General features: G+C 35.7%; 1 protein-coding gene across 1 annotated transcript in view; it reads left to right on the top strand.

The window, feature by feature from the left end:
* Window positions 1-18645, top strand: part of LOC118195072 (fasciclin-1-like) — a 43064-nt gene extending 24419 nt beyond the window's left edge. Inside the window, exon 5 of the mRNA XM_085807674.1 lies at window positions 18557-18645. Coding sequence (XP_085663800.1) covers window positions 18557-18645 — 89 coding nt within the window. The remainder of the gene's footprint in view (window positions 1-18556) is intronic.
* The last annotated feature ends 9288 nt before the right edge of the window (window positions 18646-27933 follow it).

Below are 27933 nucleotides of genomic sequence, written 5' to 3'. Positions count from 1 at the left end.
TTGTCTATCGTCATATAATTCGTCCAATCTAGAAGCTTTTAAGTTTAGCCATTATATTCTTTTTTTTTTTTACTTTCTTGTACGAAGTAAAAAGGGAGTATTGTAATCGCGAAAAGATTCAGGCAGCATATTTCAATGAAAATATCCACTTTGACCGCTTGCGAATCCAATTTAACGATGTTTTTGCGTGATATCTGTACGTAAGGACAGAATAAAAGACTCTTTTCCTCCAAAAAAACTGCTTTAAAATGAATTCTGAAGAGAATTTTTCGTGGCGTCTGTACGAACGTATGTACGTACGTATCTCGCATAACTCAAAAACGAGTAGCCTCAGAACTTTGAAATTTTGTATATAGGACTACTATAACACGTAGATGTGCACCTCGTATTTTGGTTTCAATCGGCCGCGCCAAACGTATATAAATATATTTATAAATATATCCACTCTGTTACCCGGCTCCGTGATCTCAGTTTCTTTACTCTTATATGTTTGTAAATTGTACATTTTTTGCTTTAAAAATGATTGAATTATGTTGTTTTTATCTTCCAGTTAAGGGTTTTATGCCTTTAGTAAATCTGTATGCAATATTTTTAGAATTATCAACAATTTTAAAGTTGTTTAAGTGCCGTTAAGCTTTTTTTTATGGCGGCCATTGCTTGTTTACATTTGAATTTATTGTTTACAGGGTGATTATAATTAAAGTTTAAGTTTCAAAACGCTATAAAAAAAGAACCACTCATGGAAATGACGTCAAATTTGAAAGGAATGTTATTGAAGAAGGCGGAAAGCGTATGGCAGAAGAAAAAATTTAGTTTCAAAAGTTAGCAACAGATGGCACTGCAAGCGGAAGAAGACGTAAATTAAAATTTTAGTTAAATTTCAGTGTTATAAAGCCGCCAGGTACCAGGCTGTTCCTCATTTCGCGTCTCAGACGTTCGCTATGGGTGTTTCACTGCAAGATCGCGTCTGCTGGTAAAGCTGTATTACAAGAATGATGATTGTGCAAGAGTAGCTCTGCAAAAATTCAGGACACTGAAGGGTATAAAAGAAGGCGTTGGTCCAATGAGTGCCGTAGGTCTAAAGAAAATGATGCAAAAATTCGAAACGACAGGTTCGTTTGATGTGCAATCTGGTAGAGGGAGAAAACGAGTGCATTCGACGGTAGTTGAAGAAGTGGCCACAGCATTACAAGAGGGGTCGGCCGGTGGTGTGCAACCGTGCAGTGCACGAGAAATTGCCTGAACATTGGACAGGCCTACGAGCGCGGTGCTGAAAATTGTACGAACATCCTGCAATGCTATCCGTACAAAATTGGCCATGTGCAGGAGTTGCTTCCGTCTTACTTGACAGCTAGGGAGACTTTTGCGTTAGAATTCCTGGCTCGCATGGAAGTGGATAATGAATGGCCGTGGAAAATTGTGTGGACAGATGAAGCCCAATTCCATCTGATAGGATACGTGAATACCCAGAATTGTCGAATATGGGCAACAGAAAATCCACTGGCAACGCACCCCGTACCACTTCATCCTGAAAAGGTCACGGTATGGTGTGGCTTTACGGCATCATTCATCCTACAACCATATTTTTTCGAGCAGACGGGTGCTTCCGGTCCTGTTATCGCAACTGTCACTGGTCAGAGGTATGCATCGATTTTGCGCAACCACGTGATTCCAGCTCTGCAACAGCGTAGATGTGTCGATGAAATCATTTTTATGCAAGATGGCTCTCCTCCGCACATTGCACATCCCGTGAAGCAGCTGCTGAGGCGCCATTTCGGAAATGCTCGAATTATCAGCCGTCATTTCCCTACAGCCTGGCCGTCCCGATCACCTGATCTTACTCCGTGTGATTTCTGGCTGAGGGGATATCTGAAGGATGTTGTGTTCCGTGCTCCAACTGCAAATTTAGCGGAATTAAGGCACGCATTTCGCAACACATTCTGAACATCACCCCGGAGACACTGCGATCCGTTGTGGAACATGCTGTTTGTCGCTTTCAACTTGTTGCACACAACGGTGGACACCATATTGAACATGTTTTGCGCCAGTCTCGCGACAGTTCCGAACTGCTCTGATGAATGGTTCTTATGCGGTATGTCGCCGCAAAAGTCTTGAAACCGATTTGTTTCTTTCGATGTGATATGTACAGTCATGCAAATAAAATTATTCAACAATTCTAATTTGTCAATGCGTTTTAATGTGTAACTTCCACCTTAGCCGTTGTTTTACGAATCATTTCTCGTTTCTCGTCGTGATTCTCCCGCTTACAGCGCCATCTGTTGCTAACTTTTGAAACTAAATTTTTTCTTCTGCCATACGCTTTCCGCCTTCTTCAATAACATTCCTTTCAAATTTCACATCATTTTCATCAGTGGTTCTTTTTTTATAGCGTTTTGAAACTTAAACTTTAATTATAATCATCCTGTACATTTGAAACAGCTGAGTAGTGAATTTGTTGCCAATCTAGAGAAACGTAGCTTCGCAACAACAAAGATAAACGCCTTCATTTATCATTGCGATTTAAATCGTGCTTAATCCTTTCTGGAATTTTTTCCAGGAAATAAGTGTTTAAGATTTACTTAATTTTTAATAATTAGTAATTTAATTTTTAATAACTAGTAATTTTTAGTAGAGATATTTTGAGTTTTTATGTGTTTTTGCCTTGTCGCGAAGTGAGAACTGAATTAATTGAATGAGAAATACTGAATCGTCTGTGAAAAACTGTTCTTTTTTGTTTTATTTGCTTAATTTCTTCTATACAACCTTCTAGCTTTATTATAGTACTTGAATAGAATATGTGGCAACGGTTAGATAATTCTTTAAATGATACAAATTTTGTGCATTCTGAGTTATAATATGAACGAAATATAATACTGTTAAGTGAACCTAGCGCCAGAGTGTTGCTATGGTAAAAAAATAGTGTGAATTTTAAAGAATGCACTTATTCTATTGTGGTTTAAGCGCTGTCGGCGAAGTAGATATAATTAAATACAATAAGTTTAAACAAAATGCAAGAAAAAATGGGTATAATTTAATATTCCTTACAAGGAAGTCATGCGGTGTACACATCAGATTTTTTATTTATTATTTTCTTATACGTAGAGATTATATTAAGCCTTTCTTATGAATCCTTTTTATTAAGCCTTTTTTATCTTCATTTTCAATGTCTTAATATTAATCTTTTTAACATCTTAAGCCTTTTTAATATCTTTGACAACAAATGAAAAGTAATATTTATTTTTAGTAATAACTAATGCTTGAAAATTTAGCACAAAGTAAGTTTATTGTGTACCACACTTCTACACTGAGTGCTGATTGATTTCAAAGCAACATCGAAATAATTTCAGTATACTGTAGTAAGTTTTACCATGTCCTGGTAGTACAGTTGAACTCCTATTATCCGAATGAATTGGAACCGGACCCCATTCGGATAATTGGATATTTTCCGATGAAAGGATCTACGTACACTTTAATTACTACATGTACTGTATGTTGAAAATGAGAGAAAAAAAGAGTACTTTTAAAGAAAAAGGAGATTTTAATTAATTAAAATGAAAAGGCAACGCTTTTACGTACATGTTATATCGCGTACTGTTCAGTACAGAGGAGTGCTGAAAGTCATTGCTTGCTGAACATTCGGTCAAAGTAAGCTGTTTGACTGTCTTCATTCGTTTTCGGGCAGCCAAGTCGCGCATCCGCTTGACGATGGAAAGTTGCTTGAGGTCACACTCGGGTGGACGCTCCATCCACTTTAACACAATTTCAAGGCCAGCAAACACTTCATTGGTCTTCACTGGTCTGCTCCATCCTCAGCATTGAGGTCATCTTCTTTCTACAGACTTTCGTTTCTCACACTTTCAATAAGTTCATCATCAGTTAGAATTTGAAACCCAGGATATGATGAATCACACACCATTTATTCTGCCGTATCCTCAGCACTAACATCCGAACATCCAAGAATTTTCGAAAGAATGTTTCTTAATTCCTGAAGTGGCACGTCATTCTCATCTTCTTCTGTCTCTTCACTTTCTTTCTCTCGAGCTTCTTTTTCCCCTTTTATTTCTTTTTTTAAGTTGATTCTGATAACTTCTGAAATTCTGAAAGCGATTCAGATAATCGGAGATCGGATAATTGGAATTCTACTGTGCAGGTATTAGCCGGAAGAGCTCACACTCTCCTTAATACCGCAGATAAATTGAAAATAATTTTTAAATAACGAACAGAGTGCGCTTTTCAAGTATAGGACCTTTGAAAATGATAAAACATAAAGTTCATGCATTGGCATAATAAATGGGGTTCGACAGAAAAATGACCGACAGAGGGAGCTCCTCATTAGGTAGGTGACAAATTTCCGTTGCAGTGATGTACTATTAGTTTTTCCTTTTTGGTAAGATTTTAGCTTCTCTCAAACCTCAGATCATCAGTTGTTTCAAACTCATTTGAATTCTACGTAATACTTAGGGCAATTTTGAAAATACACAAATTTGCTGTAGCGACAATGCGAGTAAGAACTGAATGAGGGCAAAGTACCATTGTCCCCGGATTGCAGCATTTTGCCAGTACGAAGTTCATCTCTAGCTCTAAATGTTATTAAGTTCCATTTCACTCCCAAACAAAACGAATACAGGTTGAAAAGTTTCATTAAATCTGCTAGAATAAAGAATGAACAAATCAGATCATTTTTATATACGTAAAGGGAAGTGTTACACGGTAATAACACTAAAGCAAATTATACTAATGGCTTTTGATAAAAGAAATAAATTTAAAATTCGGGTAGAAATTATTCCTTGTAGTATTAGATTATAATAATTAAGTGGAACAATAAAATTTATAAACATAATTTACACTGAAGAACAAACAAGTAAACTTTTATTTGTTTCGAACGGATTTTATAATATTGTGAGGAATTGATTAAGGGCTGGAAAAATTCTTCATCTTTCGACGACTCAAAAGCTTTAGTTAAAATTTTTCCATTTCATTTCGTTTTCCCGGTCTTCACAAAATTGAGCAAAACATAACATTATGCGATTCCAGAAATTTCATTTGAATCAAAAATATATAGCACAAATGTGAAGGGGATCGAAATAAGCCGAGTTTGTAACAGAATGTGTGTGTGTGTAGGAATGGCACGTTGAGGACGTATGTGGCGACCCGCAGGCAAAAATCTGCATTTGCGAAATGTGAGCCGTATCTATCGTTCTACGAACGCAAAAATTCACCGACCTACATTTTATCCCTGGGGCTGCGGATAATATGTAACAGTTATTCGAAGGAAGTGCAAAGAATTCTTGCCCTGTACTTCCTATGAAATACTGCTGCGTTCCTTTCGATAAGCCTGTGAATAAAATGCATATCGTCGAGCTCCGTATTCGGGTAGCGATGCATATCACTCAAAATTCACACGATGAATGAGAATTTACATAGCTTCACCATTTACAATCATCAGAATGAGCGATAAGCATCACTTTTGCGTATACATTCCATCACAAAATCTGCTGCTTTCGTTTTTCTCTACCAGCTCTTTTATGTTTGCCGAATATTTTTGAGCCACCGGGTATATGTGCACAATAGTCATTTTGTTGCATTGTATTTGTTGTGGTTAATATCTAAAAGAAATTATTTGATTATTAAATGATTAATCAATCAGACCTTTATTCGATATGTTTCTCTATTTTTACGTCAAAAAGAAAATATATGAAATTCTTTGTCTCATGTTGTCTCATGGTTAGTTCTCATGGTTGTCTGATGGTTGGATTGGGATAATCATTTTTATAAAAAAATCATGTGTATTCTAAATGAATGGAACAGTAATAAATTTATAAAATATTCATCTCAGACTACATTTTTTTTTAGCACAGAAAGGCTATTAATTTCGTAACGCCATTTTGCGTCAACTCACTTTTCAAACTCTTGCCTCCAAATATTATCGCCATCATTTATATTTAAAGAAACTAAATAATGAAGAATCTGCATGAATGTTTCTGGCATTCTGAAGAGCCATCGAGTTTTTAATTACGCAGTCATCCGACCAAACATAGGCAGTTGGAAGCCCGAATTTTGAAATTCAAATTTGTTTTATTATGTATTTAAAAATTTGTAAAACTTTAACGACACTTTAAATTAACCAACTCAACGATTTCAAAGCGAGCAATGGCAACATTGTACGGGGAAAAAAACTTTTCTTTTCCCCAGCGCGCGAGACAGTGTATCGGAAATTCTAAAGATAGACTGTTTTGCTATTTTTAAATATTTCGTGATATTGCTGTTGAATTGAATTTTATGCGTTTTATGTGCGAAGAACATGATATTAAATAAACAAAGGTTACTCACAGAACGTTGAAGAAAAACGCTTTTTTAGGCGTAATATAAAATCTAAAATATTTCAGATTTTTTTTTTTTTGTTAACTTAATTGTTTTTTCACTTTCTGCTCGTGTTGCACAAAGTATATCACGAAGTAAGAATTAAGTTGTAGCTCAAACAGACTAAGTAAACAAAAGTATGATAGCATTTACAGTAATTTAATAAAAGAGAAACATAAAAAAATATAATACTGTAAATACATCTTTATTATGTAAATCGATAATGGAATTCCTAAAAGCAGCAATTTTTCTTTACCTCGTAAAAAGTCAAAAACAATTTTGGCTAAGATACAGACCGGTTCTATAAAGTAACCGGAAGTGTCTTACTTTTCTGGACATGATGAACACATTCAAGAAGAATATGATTCGAGTTAATTTAAAATCTATTGAAAATTGATCAACTTTTGACGCAGGATAATCCAAATACAGAAAGAAACATTTCTATAATTAAATTCTGACTATGTCAAAAATATTCTTAACGCAGTTTTCTTAAATCAGATATCATTGAATTAAACTGTATTCCTGTATTATCTTCAAAAGATGTGATATTTATTAAAGTAATGCACTTTGCAAAACTACATGTTTCTGATTTAATATCTACTGCTTTTAAAAGAGCTTAATCCGACGATGTAAGTTTCTCACCGATTAGGAGCTGAAAGAGCGGAGTCTAACTTGCTTAATTTCTCGTTCTCCATTTCAATTCCATATACGGAGTATCACTATAACCATACATCTCCATAATAAAATTTCTTTCATTCTACAATAAAAGAACTACATACAGTGGCCAATGAATGGAACCTTTGAGATTTTCATTTGAATGCTTGCTACGGATGAAGTATGCAATTTTATATGACGTGGGTTATAAGTGGTTAGAATCTATACATATGGAGATGAAAGTGTGTATGTATTCTAATAACTCAGTCACTACTACAGCTATCGTAACCAAACTTTCTACAATTCTTTTCTGGGTCTTGGAAAAGGTCGACGTCCACTTTTTTCCGAAAAACAAATAGCTAAAATCAGAGATATTAATTAAAAAATTGGAAAAACAATAATATTCGCCCTCATTTTTCCAAGTGGCAACAGTCTCGCAAGCTGGAGATGAAAATCTGCTTTATTTCGAAAGTTGTTGCCATTGCTCGCTTTCAAATCCTAGAGTTTGTTAAAAAATTTTTTTTAAGTTTTACGATGAAATAAAAATAGCATTTTCGAACATTAAGTACATTATTTCCGATTCCAAAAATTCGCAGGAAGCCATTTCGACTATTCCCATCTTCGTACGACTTTAATCAGGTGAAATATTAATTTAAAACTCTGAAAGCGCTAATTTTTGCACTCATTTAATCGAGTGCCACCAGTCTAGCGCGTTGGAGATTGAAATGCTTTATTTCAAAAAGGTTGGTACTGCTCACCTTCAAATCGTATTCTTAATCAAAAATGTGTGATTTTTACAAAATCTATCTATATATATAAAGAATGCCTGTGCTATTGTGCATTTGCTTGTTCGTGTTATTGATTTCTGATGATTTTTTTTGCCACATTTAATCGACTCAATTTGAATATAGGTGAAATACTGCATGGAAATTGAGCTTTTACGACCATTTGATTAGAAAGAGAAGAATTATTCAAACCTGCGTTCCATTGTTGCTGATATAATGAGAGAAAAAATTAGCTTATTTTTCTATCGATATTTTTATGTGGGTTTCATATCGCATCAGACTGAAAAAAATTTATGAATATGAATCGTAGGTTTTGCATACAGAATACTGCACGAAGAACCGGGACTTGTTTGAAAAGACGACATTGGGGCACCCTGCATCCAGCTTTGTCGTTCGGCGCACCAGAGTCGCCGTCCCTCTCTATGCTGCCGAAGTAATGGTTGTCGTCTCGATAGTCGACGCGGCGCCAAACGTCGACGCACCGTACGAGCGGATACTAGGCATGCTGCAGACATGCTCATTTCCTGACTAATGGTCCACAATGTGGTTGTACAGACTTGCAGGACTGACCTCACAATATGTTTTTCTTTCTGGGCGTTAGTCATGGGAGGGCGAAGAGATTCTGCATGCTGTTTAGTATGACCCTCAACAACCCATTGATTCCCTATTCGCATGACAGTGGTTGGATGTCGACCAATGCGACGGGCGATATCGCGGAACGATAATCCACACTCTCAATAGGCAACGATCCTGCCTGTATCGAATTCCGACACTTTCTGGTAAGCATTTCTTCTTATTATTCGAAGAATAAGACAATATTCTGAGCAAACCTCGACCTTACAAAGCGCTTTACGAATGAGATATCCACTGGACAACTTTTGTTTTATGAAGTGCTTCAGATGCCGTTTCTTCCTCCTGCGTTGTCTAAGTGCGATGAAATCATAATACTAATCATTGGCATATCCCAATTTCTTCTTCCTCTCATGTGATTTTGATGTTCGTCAGATTCCTGGTGTTGCAATTTTAATTGCCAGCAGTGTATATTTAAGTGCATTTTTAAGTATTCAGTGTATTTTTAAGTAAATGTATCATGAATTTTATGCATTTTTATTTAAACCAGTCAGACTCAAATCTTACTGACTGCATCTATTGTTTTTAACTATCTTAGTTTGCTAATTAATTAATAACAGATGAAGTATAAGAAAGTAATATATTACGCTTTTCGGCAGCACACTCGAATGGAAAGTGAAACAACATAAAATCGTGTTTTCAGTTCCTTTTAGACTCATAAAATGCGTAGTAGTAATTTTTGTATCTTACTTTAAATATTAAATCATTAATAATTAATTATGCGTTTTAATTTGGTTATTTAAGAAAAACCACTAAAGTGCGCAATTGTTCAAAACCATGGTTTGTATATCTCTTTTATTGCTTTAAATATATTTTAAAATGAGGCTTCTCTTTATGTTTCAACAGTGAAATTTAACCAGCATAATACATAGTGTGGTACTTTTAAATGTATATTTACCATTTCATAGCTAATTTGACGTCCATCTCAGTTATTAACCTGAGGCAAGTGTGTCACTTTTCTCACCTTTGTCCCTGCTATGACTAGAAACTGAAGTTTTGCAGATACTACACTAAAAGGGAGTTATCGCAATGTTTTAAACAACTCACGCTAAAGAAGGTTAAAATAACCTTTTATTTAATATTAAAAGTAACAGAACAGATGCAACTTGCTATAGACGAAACTTCAACAGTTTCACTACTTGTTGCGCATTTAAATTAACATAAAAGATCTAAATTCCGACATAAAAATGTAGACCGATACTATGCAGAGTGTCCCGTAAATGTTGCGAGAAACTTCTGGGGGGGGAGGTAGGGTATACCATAAGGATTACGAATTGCGTAGGAAATCAGGCCCAGAAACGTCGTTGTACGCCACCAGAGGGGTTCTGTTCAGGAGAGGGAGAGTGGAAAGTCAGGATTGCCTCATTGGAACGGTAGGTACCATGCGAAGAGCATGGAACCCTATATGAACGGAGAGCTTGCAGACATGCACTTAGTGTATGGAACGGATGAGTGTAATGAACGATCCGCTGCACGCATGTATCGAGAACGCTTCCCCGACAGACATCAACCACACCACAGTTTGTTTGCACGTCTGCATCAAAATTTGTGCAACTACGGGTCATTAAGGAGTGGTAGGACATGATCGACTCGCTTTATCGTTAGGAAAGAAAGTGCGTTGGATACGAAGGAGAGTAATCCAAGGATCAACATACGTCCCATTTTCCCTCAATTATGAAAGTCTCGTTCCAGTGTCCAGTGTGTCTTGTACGCCGAATTCTTCCACGCCTTTCGTCTCCAAAGGGTTCAGTTACTGCTCCCCGATGACCATCCTGAACGTGTGCGTGTCGCACAGTGGTTTCTGCAAGAAAGTGTCTGTGATGTTATTTGAGATCTGTGTTAATCTGTGATGTTAATCTGATGAGGTCACACTTAATAGTATCCCAATTATGCGTATTCAATCACGACAATCAGCATTGTTTGTCTGAAGCAAAACCACAGGGTGTGCGGCACCACGCGGCACAACAACGCTTCAAAGTTAATGTGTGGGTCGGTTTGGTCGGAGAGTGCTTAGTCAAGCCGTACCTTTTACCATCCAGGCCGCGAATTAGCTGATATTTCTGGAGCAGGGTCCTGCCGGCTTTTTAGTTGATGTTCCGTCAAATGTGAGGCCCAGCATGTGGTTCCAACATGATGGAGCACCTCTTGATGAAAGTTGCATTCTTCGTGGTGTGAACAGAACTTAATTAAGTGTACCAAGAATCCCATATGTCTTGAATTATTGGCTAATTTATAACAGTAGCAGTATCTTCGTTCAAACCGGCAACTAATTCACTTAGATCTTAAAAGAAACGGCCAGGAATCTTGATGAAGGCAGCATTCTTCATGGTAAAAGTGAAATTCCTATAGTCCTAGTACCTTTACTGAAATCAACAAGTGTTCACTTGGGTGTCCCAGTATTTTGATGACGGATGCGTTCTTCGTGATGTAATGTGGAGTTCATCCCTCCTTTCTTCACGAGCAACAGTTAACTTGGAAAAGGTGCCAGCATCTTTATTCTAGTAGGCGATTGTTCACTTACATCTTAAATGAAAGTTTCTGAATTTTAATGAATACCGCATTCTTTATGGTACAAGTTTAAATTTTTCTAAGTGCTGGCACATAAGAAGTGGATGATTATTCCCTTAGACCTTCACATCAGCATCCCGACACCTTGATGCAAGTTGCATTTTTCAAGATTAAATCTGAACTTTATGAAGGTCTTGATGGAGGATGTCTAACTTACAAAAGGTACTACTAGGACTATTTATTAAGTTGGTGTCTGTTCACTTCTATATTCACAGAATCACCCGGAAATTTGAAGGTAATTCTTCTAGGTGTGTGCTGAAACTTAATACTGAGGGATCTTTGTAGAACGGTCAACTTTTGTAAAGATGTCGGCACCTTTACGCAAGTCGTTCGCGTCGTTGCGATCTTTGGCCGGAGCGGTAGCTGATTTAAACTTCCTTCCTGATATAGAAACAAATAACTAAAGAAATGTCAAAATGATATATTGCGAAATAAATTTAAACTCTGTACTTATTTTTAAAGAATTTTTTTAAATTTGAAAATCTTAAAATCATATTATTATTCTGCTTTTTTAATTTGTTTGTTTTCTAAACCTACAGAGATAAACCTTCACTAGATTGTTCCAGGGGCTTTTATACAGAAAGTGTTGAAAGCTTTCTTAAATGCAAACATTTTACAGTTCAGAAATACTCCTGAAATAATTTTTATTTAGCACAACTATCACTTCTCACAACTAGCAGCACTTAATAGCAACTGTGAGGAAAGTTCGCAAGCGAATTACAATATTTGGAACTTTGTTTTGGAGATTGCATTTTAGAATAAATTGCAAAAATTCAAAAGGTAAACATTTGTTTCGTTTTCCCTAGCAATAACGAAAATAAAACTCTCGAAATACTTCTTTCCCAAAAAGGAATTCTTCTTTATGAGTCGCAATTTAGTAGATATTCGTGTTTTTCATTCAAACGTTTCGAAGAAGTGAAAGAGATGTAAAAAGATGTACTTAAAAGTATTAGCTGTTGAAATCTTGTAGTGATTTCTTTGAATACTTTACTTCGAGTTAAAGCTATTTCCTCCTTCAGTTTAATTCGGTATGCAATTCAGGATCTCATTATTCTTTACATGCCTGGACGATCCATACAAAAAGTGCCGTTCAGGGTAGATCGACTCGCTCTAACCACTCAACTGGAATAAAGGAATACCATTACCAAATAATACTTATCCTTCAAAATGAAATAGAAGTACATATTTCATTCACTAAAAATTATGCATTTTAAACCTAGATGGGACTCTTATCATAAAACAGGTTAGTTATAGAGAGATAAGTATACGTTTCCAAGGAAATTGGTATATGTCTGCTATTCTAAGGAATAATACATGTACTTGAGAGGAGAAACAAATATGGTATTCTCTCTCAAAATATGTGAGGCGTTTCTGTAAAGTTAACAACAAAAACTTATATTCTTGGTATATTGGGAGCACACTGTCTAGCATTAACATTGGATAGCTGTAAGCTTAAAGCATCCAATGAATTTATTGCAAAAGAATCATTCAAAAGGTACCAAGTCCGCTTAAAAGTGCATCTGAATTAGAAGTTTAAACATACGCTTTCTTCCGTAAAAGGCTTAATTCTGTGCCAGGATTAGAAACATACTTTTGTCCCATAATATTAACTAGTTTTCATAAATTTCATTGAAAAATTTTAATTTAAATTTTCATTTATTTTTATCCTAAACATTTATAGGTCCTAAACACTTAGCTGTTTCCTTTATTTATTACATGCTTCACCCGTAGGCATTATACGTAAAAGGAGAGATGCCCGTGGAGGTCTTTTTAAGGGAAACTGACTCGTATTCACGTTACACATGGGGAAAATCACGAAAACGCCCATGCAGCCAACCCGTTTGCCAGGACTCGAACCTCGGATCGAACTACCAGTGTTCACACTTACGTATTAACGCAAACACCTTAGTAGAAGCCGCCACATTTTCAGAATGTGCCAAATTCCGGTAACCATGCCCATAAATATTCTTTCGGCAACCATGCTCATAAAAATACCTTAGTCAAGCAAAGCCGGTGATTTCGTATGCGTTGTTTTTATTTGTGTTTCCAAGGGTTTTTAAAAATAAGTCGTGATATTTTTTTCCTTCAACTTATTTTTGAAATATGAGTTTGCGGAGTTTGCATGCAACTGAAGAAACTGCAGTAAAATCTCTGCAGGTATTTAGAATTTTACCGAAAGTTTACCAAACGGAATGACAAGGAAATGATTTGAAGAAGAATGTAAGTGTTTTATTTCTTTAACGTACCACGTATTTTATTCAAATTATTTTTTTTCAAATTTATTTAAAATTGCTAAGTATGTTTTCATTTCCTATATTGAGAATATCTATCGACTTAGATAAATATTGATAGTTTGGGAATCTTTATAAAAAAGGCGCGAAAACCACCAATTTGCATCTGATAAGTAACTTTTATCATTTCATCTTTAAACAATCGTCAAACTGAGAAAAATACAGACCAATCTAGAAATGTTTCCAGAGCCGGTAACAGTTTCTACGATAGTTAATATTGTTTAATCACTCGTTTGGAAAGCGAAAGACTATGTAATTACACTGCTCAAAACAATGAATAATTTTGGCAGCAGAAAAATTCTGCTGCCAAAATTATTCAAAAAACATCTTCCATTGGAGAACTGGATTTTCTAGAGGCATTTCACATTCATAAAAATCTTTCTGTTCTAGTTAACCCACCAGTGGCCGAGCCACCAGCGGCCGAGCCCACCAGCCCACCAGCGGCCGAGCGGTAAAGTCGCTGAACACTGGTAGTTCGGTCCGAGGTTCGAATCCCGCGAACGGGCTGGCTGCATGGGTGTTTTCGTGGTTTTCCCCATGCGTAACGTGTATACGAGCCAGTTTTCCTTAGAAAGTCCTCCACGAAGGCATCCCTCCACTTAGGCAGATAGCCCTAGTGTGCTTTGCCATAATTAAATACACCTACACCACTAGTTAACGATCCTAATTCCAATCCAAATTTGCCTTCGACCTTTAAAGAAATTATGTTTTAGTTCTGGTTTCACCAACAGATGGCGCCACTTGCTTATTCTTGTCCAGGCTTTCTTATCTTATCTAATCATTATTTCCTATCTTGTTCATTTGCGGTTTTGCAGCTGAGGATGGTGGTTCGGTAAAACCATCGAAACTAGTCCTGTGAAAATTTTGTAAATATAACGCTGATTTTTGTTGTTTGACTTCTGAATTAGTATTTATTCGGCGTGTTATTGTGTCTTAATTAAAGGATATTGCTGTTTTAGGTGCATCTTGTGTCTGGGAAACTTTTTAGCTGATTGATACATGGTCGACAGACGTAGTAGGTTATATGAGAATAAATTACACATCTTTGGCAGAAAAAAATGCATTTTATTGCGCATTTGTGTACGAAAGGAAAAAAGCACAATTTGAACATATGAGAAAAAAAGAATAAGAAAAGGTGTTTTTTTCAAAGGAAATCATTTTCAGTAGGGGGTATTGTTTCTACGGACGGCCAGCAACGTTGAACACCTTTGAGGTATGGAGTCAATGAGGCTATTAATCACGAGTTGGGGTATTCTGTCCCAGTCTTCCAGAAGAGCTCTTTCCAGTTCTTTTAGAGTTTGTGGGGGTGGATGGCGGCCAGCAACTCGTCTTCCTAGAGCGTCCCAAACGTGCTCTATTGGATTCATGTCTGGAGAACACGCTGGCCGTTCCATTCGTACGATTCCTTCCTCGAAAAGGAAATCCTCCACCAGGTTAGCACGATGTGGCCTGCAGTTATCGTCCGTTAAAATGAAGTCATCTCCGATTGCTGCAGCGTAAGGGACTACAACAGGTCTGAGGATCTCATCCCTATATCGGCGACCACTCAGAGGTCCATCTCGAATGATGTAGAGGTCTGTGCGTCCGTCAATGGAGATGCCACCATACACCAACACTCCCCCACCGCCAAATCTGACATTTTCGTGCACGAACGCAGAATTATTCCTACTGCCACGGTCCCTCCAGATGAAAATACGCCTATTATCAGGATGAACAGAAAAACGGGACTCGTCAGAAAAAAGAACATTGCTCCATTCATTTCCGTTCCAGTTCACATGCTCTGTTGCCCACTCCCTGCATTCGCGACGATGCCTTGATGTTAGTCTAACACATACCATCGGTCGGAGAGCATATATACCTACACCATGGAGTCGGTTTCGGACAGTCTGAGTTGAAACCGTGGTGCCAGTAGCCGAGCGAAGGTGCTGTTGGAGAAGAGTAGCATTCATATTTCGGTGTCTCCGAGTCGTTAACACTAAATAACGATCTTCATTGGGCGTTGTTGAGCGTCTACGACCTTGCCCTGGTCTTCGGCTTGCACTTCCAGTTTCTAAAAAACGGTTCCAGATCCTGGAAATCACACTTTGTGACACTCCAATGGCTTGCGCTACTTCGGCTTGAGTTTGACCCCTTCTAACCTACCAACAACTCTCCAAGCTTCTAAATCGGTTAAATGACTTCGCTGAGACATCGTACTCATCGAAACAAAGCAGTCACTGAATGCCGATCATCCTTGTCTTCATTGTCTTTTGTTCAGTTGAAAGTCAAATTTCATTCGCTGCCGCTGAAGCGACGTTTTTGACGTCGAACTCATTTGACGACTCATTTGTGACGTCGTCCACAGTTTGAAAATCAGAAAAATTTGCATTTGTGATTCTCTTCTTCTATTTTCGGCAAAAAAATTTCGCTTATATCTTTATTTTATATAAAACTTACAATATCCTTTAATTGTTTTGAGCAGTGTATTTAGCAATTCTGTTCTGCTTAAGACTTTAGCATTTTAGAAATTAGATCCATCTTATGTGAAGAGAATAACATGTTAGATCATTCTCTCGTATAAATCAGGAATTGCTGTCGCATTTCTCAAAACTTTTTTCGAGTTTTAAAACCAGGGAAGTAATTATTAAATTTAAAAAAATCTTCTTGTTCACTTCCAATTTTATAACTAAAGACAAAATGAGTTGAAAAATTTTAAAAAATGAAGGAAAGAAAAAGAAACTGTTTAAATTTAAGAGTGAAAATCAAAGAATTCTCTACCAGGTGCATAATATATAGCTTTGAAAATATGTTTTACTAATTCAGATAATGCTAGAATTGTTTAATAAAATATCAGTTCTCTATATTATAAATTACACTTGGCTAAAATTATAACAATCACATTCATTTTTAATGAAGCATAGGTAACCTGTGATCGTTAATCCCGCAAGTCGCTTGTATTATGGTGTTACTTACAGTTTGATATCTCTGGTGACTTGGCCCACAAGCGGTTGAGTGTTAAAGTCGCTGCACACTGGTAGTTCGGTCCGAGGTTCAAATCCTGCGAACGGGCTTCCGTGGTTTTTCCCATGTATACGAGCTAGTTTTCTTTAGAAAACTAGCTCGTACCCACGGAGACATCCGAAGGCTTAGGCAGATAGTCCTAAAGTGTTTTGCCGTAATCTCAATAAAGCAAACAAAACCTTGACAATGATAAAATGAACTTTTTATTACTAAATATCACATCGTGAATAGGAAATATGCCTTTTACTTTCTAAGATTATCTCTTGTTTCGAAATTACAGCAAAATTCCTGTCAGAACTCTCAGAACTGTTTATAACCAATATTTTGCTTTTAGTTTGAAGTTTCATCACAACTGTTAGAAAGAACTGAAATGAGCTTTTTTTTTCTGAATTTCGCCCCTCGAACACGAAAATGTATTTCTAAGATAAGTTACAAATTTAAAAAATAAATAAGTAATTTTTTAAAAAAAAATTTAAAAAATAAATAAGTAAAATTTTTTAAAAATTTAAAAAATAAATAAGTAAAATTTCTTCTACAAAAGAGCTGCTTCACTTAAAGCAGCTCTTCTGTAGAAGAAAACGCGGCAGACAGTATTTCAAATTCAGAATCGCATCAAAATCAGGTACTTGAGATGAAACAGATATACCTTCATTTACCATATCCAAAATTACGCGGGAAAATTTGCAGCGTAATAGCGGTTGTTGAAACTTTGTTTATGCCTCTGATTAAACACTAATGAATGTTTGAAAGAAACGCTGTAAATGTTTAAGGCTTCAGAAATACCTGAGCATTACAGTTTGTGGTTCGTAGCTAACTTGTGTCCCATTGTTCTTAATGTTCTAATAAAAATCGACCAATATCGTTGAATTAGAATTTCTTTTTTCATTTTGCTTGCACTGTTGCTATTTACTGATAAAAACACTGTTCATGTTATCTTTGACACTTCCACAATTGGCAGTAAAAAAATTCGGTACTTACGTATTAACGTAACCAGACCAAAATTCGCATAAATTGCCAAATTTAGCGACCCTACTTACGGCAACCCTACGTGTTATACGTAGTTTTGTAAAAAGAGCATATGGAGATTCACAAAATTTTCCTGCATTTTCGTGCAAATTTTTGTAATTTATGAGAAAATAGCAGTGTACATGGATAAAGTCAAGAGTGTGCGCAATGCCATTTTTGTGCAATTCTGGGATGTTTTTTTAAGTAAAAATAAGTCGACGTGTACATGGTTATGGCGAATACGGTTTTCAATCAGTGCTAAAACATCAGTACATGGATGTACAAACAATCAGTACAAACAATCAGTACATGGATTGCTAAAAGCAATCCATGTACACTTCGACTTATTTTTACTTAAAAAAAATCATCTCAGAATTGCACAAAAATGGCATTGCGCACACTCTTGACTTTATCCATGTACCTTGCTATTTTCTCATAAATTACAAAAGTTTGCACGAAAATGAAGGAAAATTTTGTGAATCTCCACATGCTCTTTTTACAAAACTAATACGGTTTTCAATTAGTGCTAAAAGCAATAGCCAAAAGATTTCCGCCGAAAAAATAATTCTGCAACTTATTCAAATTCGAAACCGGAAGGGTTTAATTGCTATTTTATATTTTAAAACAAAATAATATAAAAAACTGTATTAAAAATTATCTGTAATTAATAAATGTACATTTTCTTTCTATTCATACTTTTTTACTCAAACTTACAAATAGCGCCAACCTGGTTGCGATAATACGTAAGTACCAAAAATTCAGATGAGAATGGATGCCGTGTATTGTGTATGGCACATGATGCGATACTGTTCTGTTATCAGACCGCATTCAGAAATATATGTATGCATGCATGGATGTGTTCTTGTATGCATATACAAATGTACGTACAAATGATATGTGCGAGTGTGTACACATATACGCACATACATACAATCGTACATATATGCATATATATTTCTGAATCGGATACCGATAACAGATGAGTACAAAGAGGCTGCTTACAAATACAGCTCATGCTATTTGTATACTAAGTTTCCATTCCTAACTTACTAAGTTAACACATATTACTACGTTTTTGTTCAAATTCAGAATCGCATCAAAATCAGGTACTTGAGATGAAACAAATATACCTTCATTTACCATATCCAAAATTACGCGTGAAAATTTGCAGCGTAATAGCGGTTGTTGAAACTTTGTTTATGCCTCTGATTAAAGTTATATTTGATAATCTTATCGAGTAATTAATTTGTTTATATTCCACAGGGTGTTATCACCTTATTGTGACATTACCAAGCATTAAACATCATTTCCTGAGTCACATTGTGAAACACTCCCCTCTTCTGTTATACTAAAAAGAACCGATCGAAAGTTTGAACTCATTTGCGTGATTAGCTCCCCCCCTCCACAAATAATAAAAAGTATTAAGTGCTTTCACTGAAATATTTGTGTAATAGTTTGTCTGAGTGAATGTGCTAAATTTTTCATTCAAACAAAATATCTGTAGAATACTGTTATTAAAAAGTACACTTATTGCTTCTAAATAAAATAACTGCAATAAAATATTAAACTCTTAGATTATTAAACATTATTTCCTGCCAACGGGCTGGCAGAATCCCGCGAACGGCCTGGCTGCATGGGCGTTTTGGTACTTTTTTTCTATGGGTAACATACTATATACGAACCATTTTCCAACAGAAATCATCCACGAATGCATCTCTTCTCTTAGATAGATAGCCCTCCAAGCTTTGACGTACTCACATAAAACCAACGTACACACTTAATGTGAATAAATAAAATGAAATGTAAATATGAGGCTGTTTATATAACGCACTTTCGGATTTAAATAAACGTGTGATAAGATTTGTTTTACTATGTGTTTTACGTGTGAAGCTTTCATACTGTCCGCAATGTCATAGAAGCGTTTTCTTTCCATATAAAAGCAAATATGTTTATGATATTAAATCCTAGATTTTATTTTTTAAAGTAAGATTATTTAACTTTTTCTTTACTCGTAAAATTTATTATTAAAATGTTGCATTTGTCTTTCTTTACGGAGATTTTTTTCGGTAGTTATGATAGAAGCAATATAAAAAGCTACATTTTTATGCAGGTTATATGACCGTGACTAAACAATTTGATAACCTTTCTCGGGAATAAAATGTCGTCGTTTCAATTCTGAACATCTAGTTACATTGAATGAGAGATTTTGTTTCTTCATCATCCAGTTGATCAGTAAGAGAGCAGTGACAGTGGGAAGCATTTTTTAGTTTTTCCCACCTTAGAGCATTTTAGAAAGAATTGTATCTGAAAACTTTCACGGGCTTTTTTTTTCAATCCATTGGTATTCAGAAAAGTCATGGAATATGCATATTGTGCACTGAATGTATAAATTGAGTATTTGCGTATTTAATATGTAAGCACATTGAATTCCTGTAAATTCAAAAGCTTCTTAATAATTAATATTTTATCTAATATCTACCAAAAATTCTAAAATATATTTATTGTTTTAAATCAAAAAATATTTTAACAGCAAAGGAACTATGGATCCGAGTCTTAATACTTATGGTTTTAGAATAATTTATTTTGACAATATTTAATTTAATTAAGAGTTTAAAACTACAGTGTCTTGCAAATATTTTAATCAAAATTATGAAGCGTAACATACAAAATATAATTCCAGCGAGATACGTAAACATGGAATTGGGGAATTGATTTCTTCAGCAGGATAATCCCATTTTTTATCGGCTCAATCAGCGGCCGAGTAGCAAAGTCGCTGAACACTGGTACTTCGGTCCGAGGTTCAAATCTCGCGAACGAGCTGCCTGCATAGGCGTTTATGTAGTTTTCCTTGTGTGTAACTTGTATACGCGCCAGTTTCCCTTAAAACGTCCTCTACGAAGGCATCTCTTCCCGTAGACAGATAACCCTCGAAGCTTTGCCGTAATCACATTATCCAATACGATTTCTTTATCCTTTTTTAGACGATACAATGTGATCGGAATGTCAGCCTCAAAACAATGGTAGCTGAATTTGAGTTCATAATTCCCAATTCACGCGAGAACATATTAGTACCACAAGTATTTTCCTGGTTTCACCTTTCTACAGGTAATACAAATAATTTTTCTCCAAATAGCTTTCTATCGAGATATTTCTTCCTTAAAAATTGTATTGTTGTAAGACCTCGATAATAAGTACTTTGTTCTGCCACCTATACGTTATTGAAGTTTTAATCCCCGTAGTTCTACCATATCTTTCCAGTCTCCATTGTTTTTTTTTAATAGGCTAATGATAGGCTGTTTGCCTGCGTTATGTGAAGTTCCTTCAATACGCGAGGTATTCGACTGTTATTTCGGCCAAAGCTTTCTTCACAAATCTCGCTATTTGAAAACTTCTGCTCCAGTGTCATTAGACAAACAAGGTTAGGTTCAAACCCCGTACAACTCGCTGGGATAATTCTTCTATGGAAATAAGGCCCACGCGGAAGAATGTTTTGTAATGATTTCATTTCTTATAAAATCTTCCCAAGTGCTGACAGAATTGAGAGAAATGGAAGACACAGTTGCTTTTGAACAGACAAGGAATCCGGGACGTCACACAAGAGCAAACCTTGTATAGATCAATGGTGATCATCTTAATCGGACTAACGGTGAAAAGAAAAGATTGGTACGACAACATACACCAGTTAAGGACACGAAGTTATGATGTATCAAAGTGGACAAGTAGTATTTACTTGAACGATGAACTTAACAAAAGTGAACATAGAATAGCCTACACAACATCATAAACATTGGGCTACGGAACTATCAATTGCTTGAACTGATGTGACTGGCTTACTCTGTGGATAACTGCAAAAATAATACGGACACACATCATTAGGTGTGTAACTGATAAGAACATGAAGTTATGATGTATTGAAGAAGACATAGGTTTAAAAACTGGTTAATATATAAGTTCACCTCTCCACAACATAGATCCTATCCATGACAATGTAATTATTAATTGATCGTATATTTATTTTCATACGCATTATTATGTAACAATTATTGTATAGATGACACTGTCAATTTAGCATTGTGATATTACTGATTCAGTGAATGCCGCTGGCGGTGGATTGTAGATTCTTTTCCGTCGCATGGACATATAACTCTGATTGGTGTAGAACCTTAGGTCGGAGGTCCATACGACTGCGTATCAGTCTTTTTTTACCCCAATGGCGCACTCTCGGCCGACTTCGGTCTGGCGCTACTAAGGCCGTAAGTGGTGGTCACTTTATTATGGAGGCACCTAGTATGTGGATCACCTTTTCCTCCAGGTAAAGATTAAATTTTCAGAGTTGCAGGTGATTTATTACAGTAATCATGCAAGCGTTTATTTGCTGTATGTTAATTTACTTTATTTATTATTACGGCAAAGCACACTGGGGCTATCTGCCTAAGGGGAGCGATGCCTTCGTGGAGGACTTTCTGAAGGTAGCACTTCGGAAAAACCACGCAGCACTTCTGAAAAACCACGCAAACGCCCATGCAGCCATCCCGTTTGCCTGGAATCAAACCCAGGTCAAAACTACCAGTGTTCAGCGATTTTACCGCTCGAACGCTGGTGGCCTTGTTTGTTGTACGAATATTTCTTTGTATATATGAATTATTATGTTATTCTTAGGGTCACTTCACTGATAATCCGCAGTTCTCACACATAGCTTGCTTGATTTTACTTTTAACACCTTTGAAACAAAAAAGAATTAAGAAAAAAAATAACCAGTTTTCTTACAGGATTGAAAACATTTGTCTTCCAATTACAAGCGACCGCATAGTGGCAGGAGATAAAAGAGCACTTACTACTGATAGTTAGATCGTGTTTCAAAACCTGGCGAGTAGCTGAAAGTATGATCTTTTCGTGATATTCCTCGTCTGCAGAGAATGCATGTTAACAAAATCTTGAAGTCATAAGTTTTTATATTCCTGCGTGGACGTCCTTATAAATATCGAAATCATTCGATACGTATAAACAGTTTGTGTTTTGCGTTTCGATTATTCAATAACCAATCAAAGTAAAATCAGTCGCTAACCAAAATCACTTTGACACTAACAATGATTAAGCATATCTTCAGTGCTGCCAGGGGGTTTTCAAGTAAAGTAGCAGAAAAAAAATTATGAAAGTCGAAAAAAGTAGCACATGACGTCAGAGATAACGTGATTTTTTTGACGTCATAGTTATGTATGTTCATATGACCTCGACGTCATCAAAAATTCAGTCTCCATCGGTTCTGTAATTCACGGAGTATAATTCGATTTTGAGACATATTAATTACATACCTCAGTTTGGGTGAATATTTTAACACTACATTGCTAGTTATGCACTGTTTAAACATTCATTTTTCTTTAATTGTTAAGTTTTTATTTTAAAATTAATGTGTTCATATCCATTGTTAACCGCTTCCTCGCGTTTGGATTGTGGGCGCGTTTGTGCTAATTTATTTGAGTTAGCAGTTCAGTTTCTTAATTATCTTGGGAAAATAAGTCACCAACATGCTGGTGACTGTGCAGGGGTGAGAAGATAATCACAAAGTACCAAATTGAATTTTAATTTTTATACATTCCTTAAAGGATAAATAACGTACAGTCTGTTGCAGTATCCGCAGTTCGGAACAGCGGAGAGGAGACGGGAAAATACCACATGTTTTGTTAGTTCTGTAAGCTAAGTAAAAGAATCTTTAATTAGTCAGCAGCTCGCCAGCGGCGAAGAGGTAAATTCGCTGAGCACCGGTTTTCGGTCCGAGGCTCGAACCCGCGAACGCGCTGTGAACATCAAGCGCGGAAGGGAGTTGTGTGTTAAGAGGTTATCACACGTGGCTGCAGTCCCTGCTAGACGGGACGTTTCTGAGAAACGAGATTCTGGTATCACTGGTTTAAACGAGAGGATCCCTAGAAAAAAGGGCCCCGCCTGAAGTGTTGCACGTACCAAGAACTAACTGCTGAAAAATGGGTCACTGAACCAAGCAGATTGAGGTTTCGGAAGGTAAGTGCAAATTTTACCGGACAAATTATTCAAATTATGTTAAAGGTCATGACAAATGTAATAATGTTACCGCCAACTTTTCACTGATATGTGAGCACATGCTTTCGAAATCAGAAAGTGATTGTCCCATGCGATGGTAGTAGAAGAAAATGTGTGTTCTCGTTTTAGAGGCAAATTTCAGGACATTGTATAAGCGTAAACTTTTCGAATTAAAGCTCGAAGAATAAAGTCCATTTTTTTATTATTTTATTATGTTGACAAAACAATACTATGTTGACAAAATTCTCTTAGCACTCACAGTTTGCATTAATCTATTACAGAATTGCTGTTACAGATAATGAATCTTTGATTTTCTGTTACTTAAAAATTCTGTCGATTTCTGTTCTACGTACGTAACAGGCCCACCAGCGGTCGAGCGGTAAAGTCTTTGTACACTGGTAGTTCAGTTCGAATTCTGCGAAAGGGCGCTGGCTGCATGAACGCTTTTGTGGTTTTTCCCATGTGTTACGTGTATACGAGCCAGTTCTCCTTAAAACGTCCTCCACGAAGGCATCTCTCCTCTTAGGCAGATAGCCTTAGTGTGCTTTTTCGTAATCTCAATAAATCAAACCAAACCATCTATGTATTTAATCGACATGTTATGCTGTTTCCTGTTAAAGACACCATTTGTTACATCCCATTGTTGATGTCTCACTAGTTCATGGAAAATTGACGATTTTATAAATACTATCGTATGCAATAATACATGCAAACATAGCTTTAGTAATTTAAACGTTATTATGTATCTTTCCTTTCAGCGAAAACTGCCAAACAAATCTAGGCTTTATCATGAAAAATAACTGCGACTTCGCATATAATAAATATGTTACTCCAATTCATATTGGAATTTAACGAGTAATATTTTAAATCGTTTTGCAGCTCTTGCTATATAAGGCTTTTGTTAGATTGTCGGAGTCGTTGAATGCTATTGAAAACATCATTTATGGGATATTTCTTCCATGTTAATACTGCCGCCGGCCTGACCCACCGGTGGGTCATACTTGTCTGTTCCGTGGGGAGGCATGACTCACCTATAGGTCACGCTTGTATATCAAAAAACACTAAAATACGCTTGCATATCAAAAAGTAGAATTGTTATATTTTTTTATAAAATATATAATTTTATAATATAATGTAACAATTTAATTTTATAATTTTAATTTATATTTTTATAATTTTAGTTTTATGATTTTTATTTTTAAAATTTTTAATTTTATAATTTGACGCTGCGCCGGAGCACCAGCGGCCGAGCGGTAAAGTCGCTGAACACTGATAGTTCAGTCCAAGGTTCGAATTCCGCAAACGGTCTGGCTGCATGAGCGTTTTCGTGGTTTTTCCCCATGTGTGACGTGTATACAAGTCAGTTGCCCTTAGAAAGTCGTCCACGAAGGTATCCTTTCCTTTAGGCAAGATAGCCTTAGTGTGCTTAATTAACCCTAGTGCATAATTAAATACACCGCTACCTTGACGCTGCTCCGCTACATGAAACGGACCGCAAATTCAAGCGCCGCCTCACGAAAAGAACAATGAATATCCGCGCCGCCGTCAACGTGTTAAAGTTTATCACACCAAACTATTAAAGAGCTTTGATTACATTACTCTAGGATTTCACGTCCTAGTAAAGGGAAAAGTTTGTTTGCTTGTCAATTTAACACTAACGAATGGATATTTCTGTTAGTGAAATTTAAAGAAATGCTTTAAAATTAATAATCTGTCTAACACATATACATTTTTGATCTCTTATTACAGTAAATACTTTCCCAAATTAATTGTGTACAGCCTAGGTTTGATTTGCTGTTTATACGCTATAAATGGGAAGCATTCTTAAGTCTTAAGAGTAGAACAAAATAATTGTCTAAAATTATTTTTCTACTTTACTACATCGTTTCACATTGATTTTTAATTTTTTTACATAAATCAAATATTTCGTGAAGTGCAAAAATATTCAGTTTACGGGAAATGCAAAAACTCATTGGGGGTTGATCTTAGAAATTGGTTCATTAAGAGATTCTTAGGTGCTCAACGTTTCTTTAAGTGTTGGCCTGCGGCAGAGAAAAACAAACTATGAGAGGCTTCGAATCTCCTTCACGTTTTTAGATGCCCACCAGCTACCGAGCACCATAACAGTATGAACAATAAATTTGAAAAATATTTCTTCCCTTAAATTTCACATGCTTTCAGCTAAGAAATAATTGTATGCGCAAATGAACACATTACGGGGAAGGTGGAACATGCTGGTGTACAGAAATAATTATTATTTTACTTGTAACGGTATGAAATGTAAATAAGTTAAAAGTAACTCACAAATATTTTAATAAATATTTAAATGTTCACTTTGCGTGTTACTGTATTACTGTATTATTGTTATTTGCGTGTTACTGTTGGCCTTTTGTGGTAACAGTTCTCGCATTGGATTTCTCTTTAGAATCTATCGGATGAATAAAAGTCTATCTTTTCTTTCAAGAGAAAATTAGTTTTACTACTGGAGATGAAAAATAAAGGACTTGATGGTTAATATTTTAGTATTATTTTTAGCTCAATAAATACCGTTATGGTATTTATCTCTATCTTATAACGTTGTCTCAGCTAAGAACCGACATACAAGAAGCAGCGCTTGTTACATACAAGATATTGGCGAGTTTCCACGGCTATCACTTTCGAAATAATATACTTAACTTGAGATATAATTTCCTTTGTTAGCCCAAACAGCCGGTAGCCCAGAAGGGCTATTAGCCTCAAAACGTCATTTTGTGGCGTTTGACTGTAAATGGGGAATAACGTTTTAAACGCTTCCAGGTGTTATCGCCCTGTATTATATTTAAAGAAAATAAATAATGAAGAATCTGCATGAATGTATGTACCTAGAACCATCAAATTTTGAATAACTTAGTTCTCCGCCCGAACATGCACATGCCCGAATTTTTAATTTCGAATTCGGTTTATTATTTATTTCATATTTCGTAAACGTTTAGCGAATTTTTGATTAACGAACTCAACGATTTCAAAGCGAGCAGTGTACAGGAAAAAAAAATTTACCTCCAGCACGCAAGCCTGTCTATCGGAAATTCCAAAGATATGCTGTTTTAAAATATTTTATGAAATTGCTGTTGAATTGAGTTTTATGTGGTTTAATTGCGAAGAACATGATATTTAATAAATAAAGGTAACAATAAAACGTTAAAAAAGGTGTCTTTGGGCGTAATATTTGGAATTTTTATATTTTACCAAATACTGTATTTTTATGTTGCATGTTTTTTATGTTAAATATTGTTTATTACATTTTTATTTTATTTTTAACTAGAACAAGCTAGTGAATTTTTTAATGCATGCTAATGGTGAAAATTGCCAGGGCGTTATTTTTCGTTAGTAGGTATCAGGTCTTGAGATTGTTAGTTTCTTTAGATGACTTTTTTCATTAACTTTGTTAATTTTCTGTGAGAACAACTCATTGTCATTTATTCGTATTAATAGCAAACTTTACATTTTACCGAGTATTGAATATGGATATATAATTCTAGAGTAAATCATTTCGAAGTCTAAAACACGGAAATATAAAGCGCTATTTAATGTTAAATTTGAGAAAAAAGATCATTTTTTTTTATTTGCTTGAGCCAAAAATTCGCATCTGAGCAACACCTGAACTGGCCTGAGTTATATTGCGACGACATCCGGCTCTTGAGCCGCTCATCAACAGTCGTGAGTTAAAGTCACTGAATACTGCTAGTTAGGTCCGAGGTTCGAATCCCGCGAACGGGACGCATATTTCACAAGTGCACATCAGTGTAGCCACTGAGGGAGGGGTTTCGAAAATGAACCAATGGGCTGCTCTTGTGACGCTAAATCTTCGTGCATGTGAGCGGATGTTGTTTACATTTTAACTTGCATTTGTTTCGCAGTTATAAATATATGGCGTAATAGTAGAAAATCTCGTAGTGCTTTCGTTTTCTGAATTTGATTAATCGCTGACATTTCACTTTCGCGATTTTTATCACGCGTTAATATTAGGATTGATGTTCACGGCATATTATGTGGATTAAGAGAATTCAAGTGTATATTTTTTTTAATTGAGCTTAGAATAGCTGAGTGTTACAATGAAGCTAGTGTTTTCTTATTTCAGAGCTTGCATTTCTTTTATTTTTAAAGTGTAAGATTCAGAATACATATGATCTGATTATATCCATTGTTATCATTAAAAATTATATGTGAATAAATTGAATATACTCGTTGTGAATACGATAAATTCACTCTGTTTGATAAGTATTTCTTGTGTAGACAGTACGTTTAAGAGTGAGAATTCATTAAATGTGAAATTTAACGCACTAAATCTATACGAATGCAAATTAGTAAAGTTCACTTTGAATAAAATTCTGCATTGGCTATTATTATAGAACATCTTTTTCATATAGACTGTCATAAAAAGTGCTGACTTCTATTTACATAATTGGTGTAAATATTTTTTCTCATACGCATAGTTTTATGTAAAGATTGCATTTGGGCTCAGATGTTTATCATGGATTTCTTTCTTCCTCTTATTTACCACTTATTAAGTAATATTTCACATCGATATTTTTGCGAAGTATGCAGCA

Source organism: Stegodyphus dumicola, chromosome X1, assembly GCF_044657685.1.
Source record: "Stegodyphus dumicola isolate Sdum_Otavi_A_Nest chromosome X1, ASM4465768v1".
Lineage (NCBI taxonomy): Eukaryota > Metazoa > Arthropoda > Arachnida > Araneae > Eresidae > Stegodyphus > Stegodyphus dumicola.
This window is presented reverse-complemented; position numbering and strand designations above follow the sequence as displayed.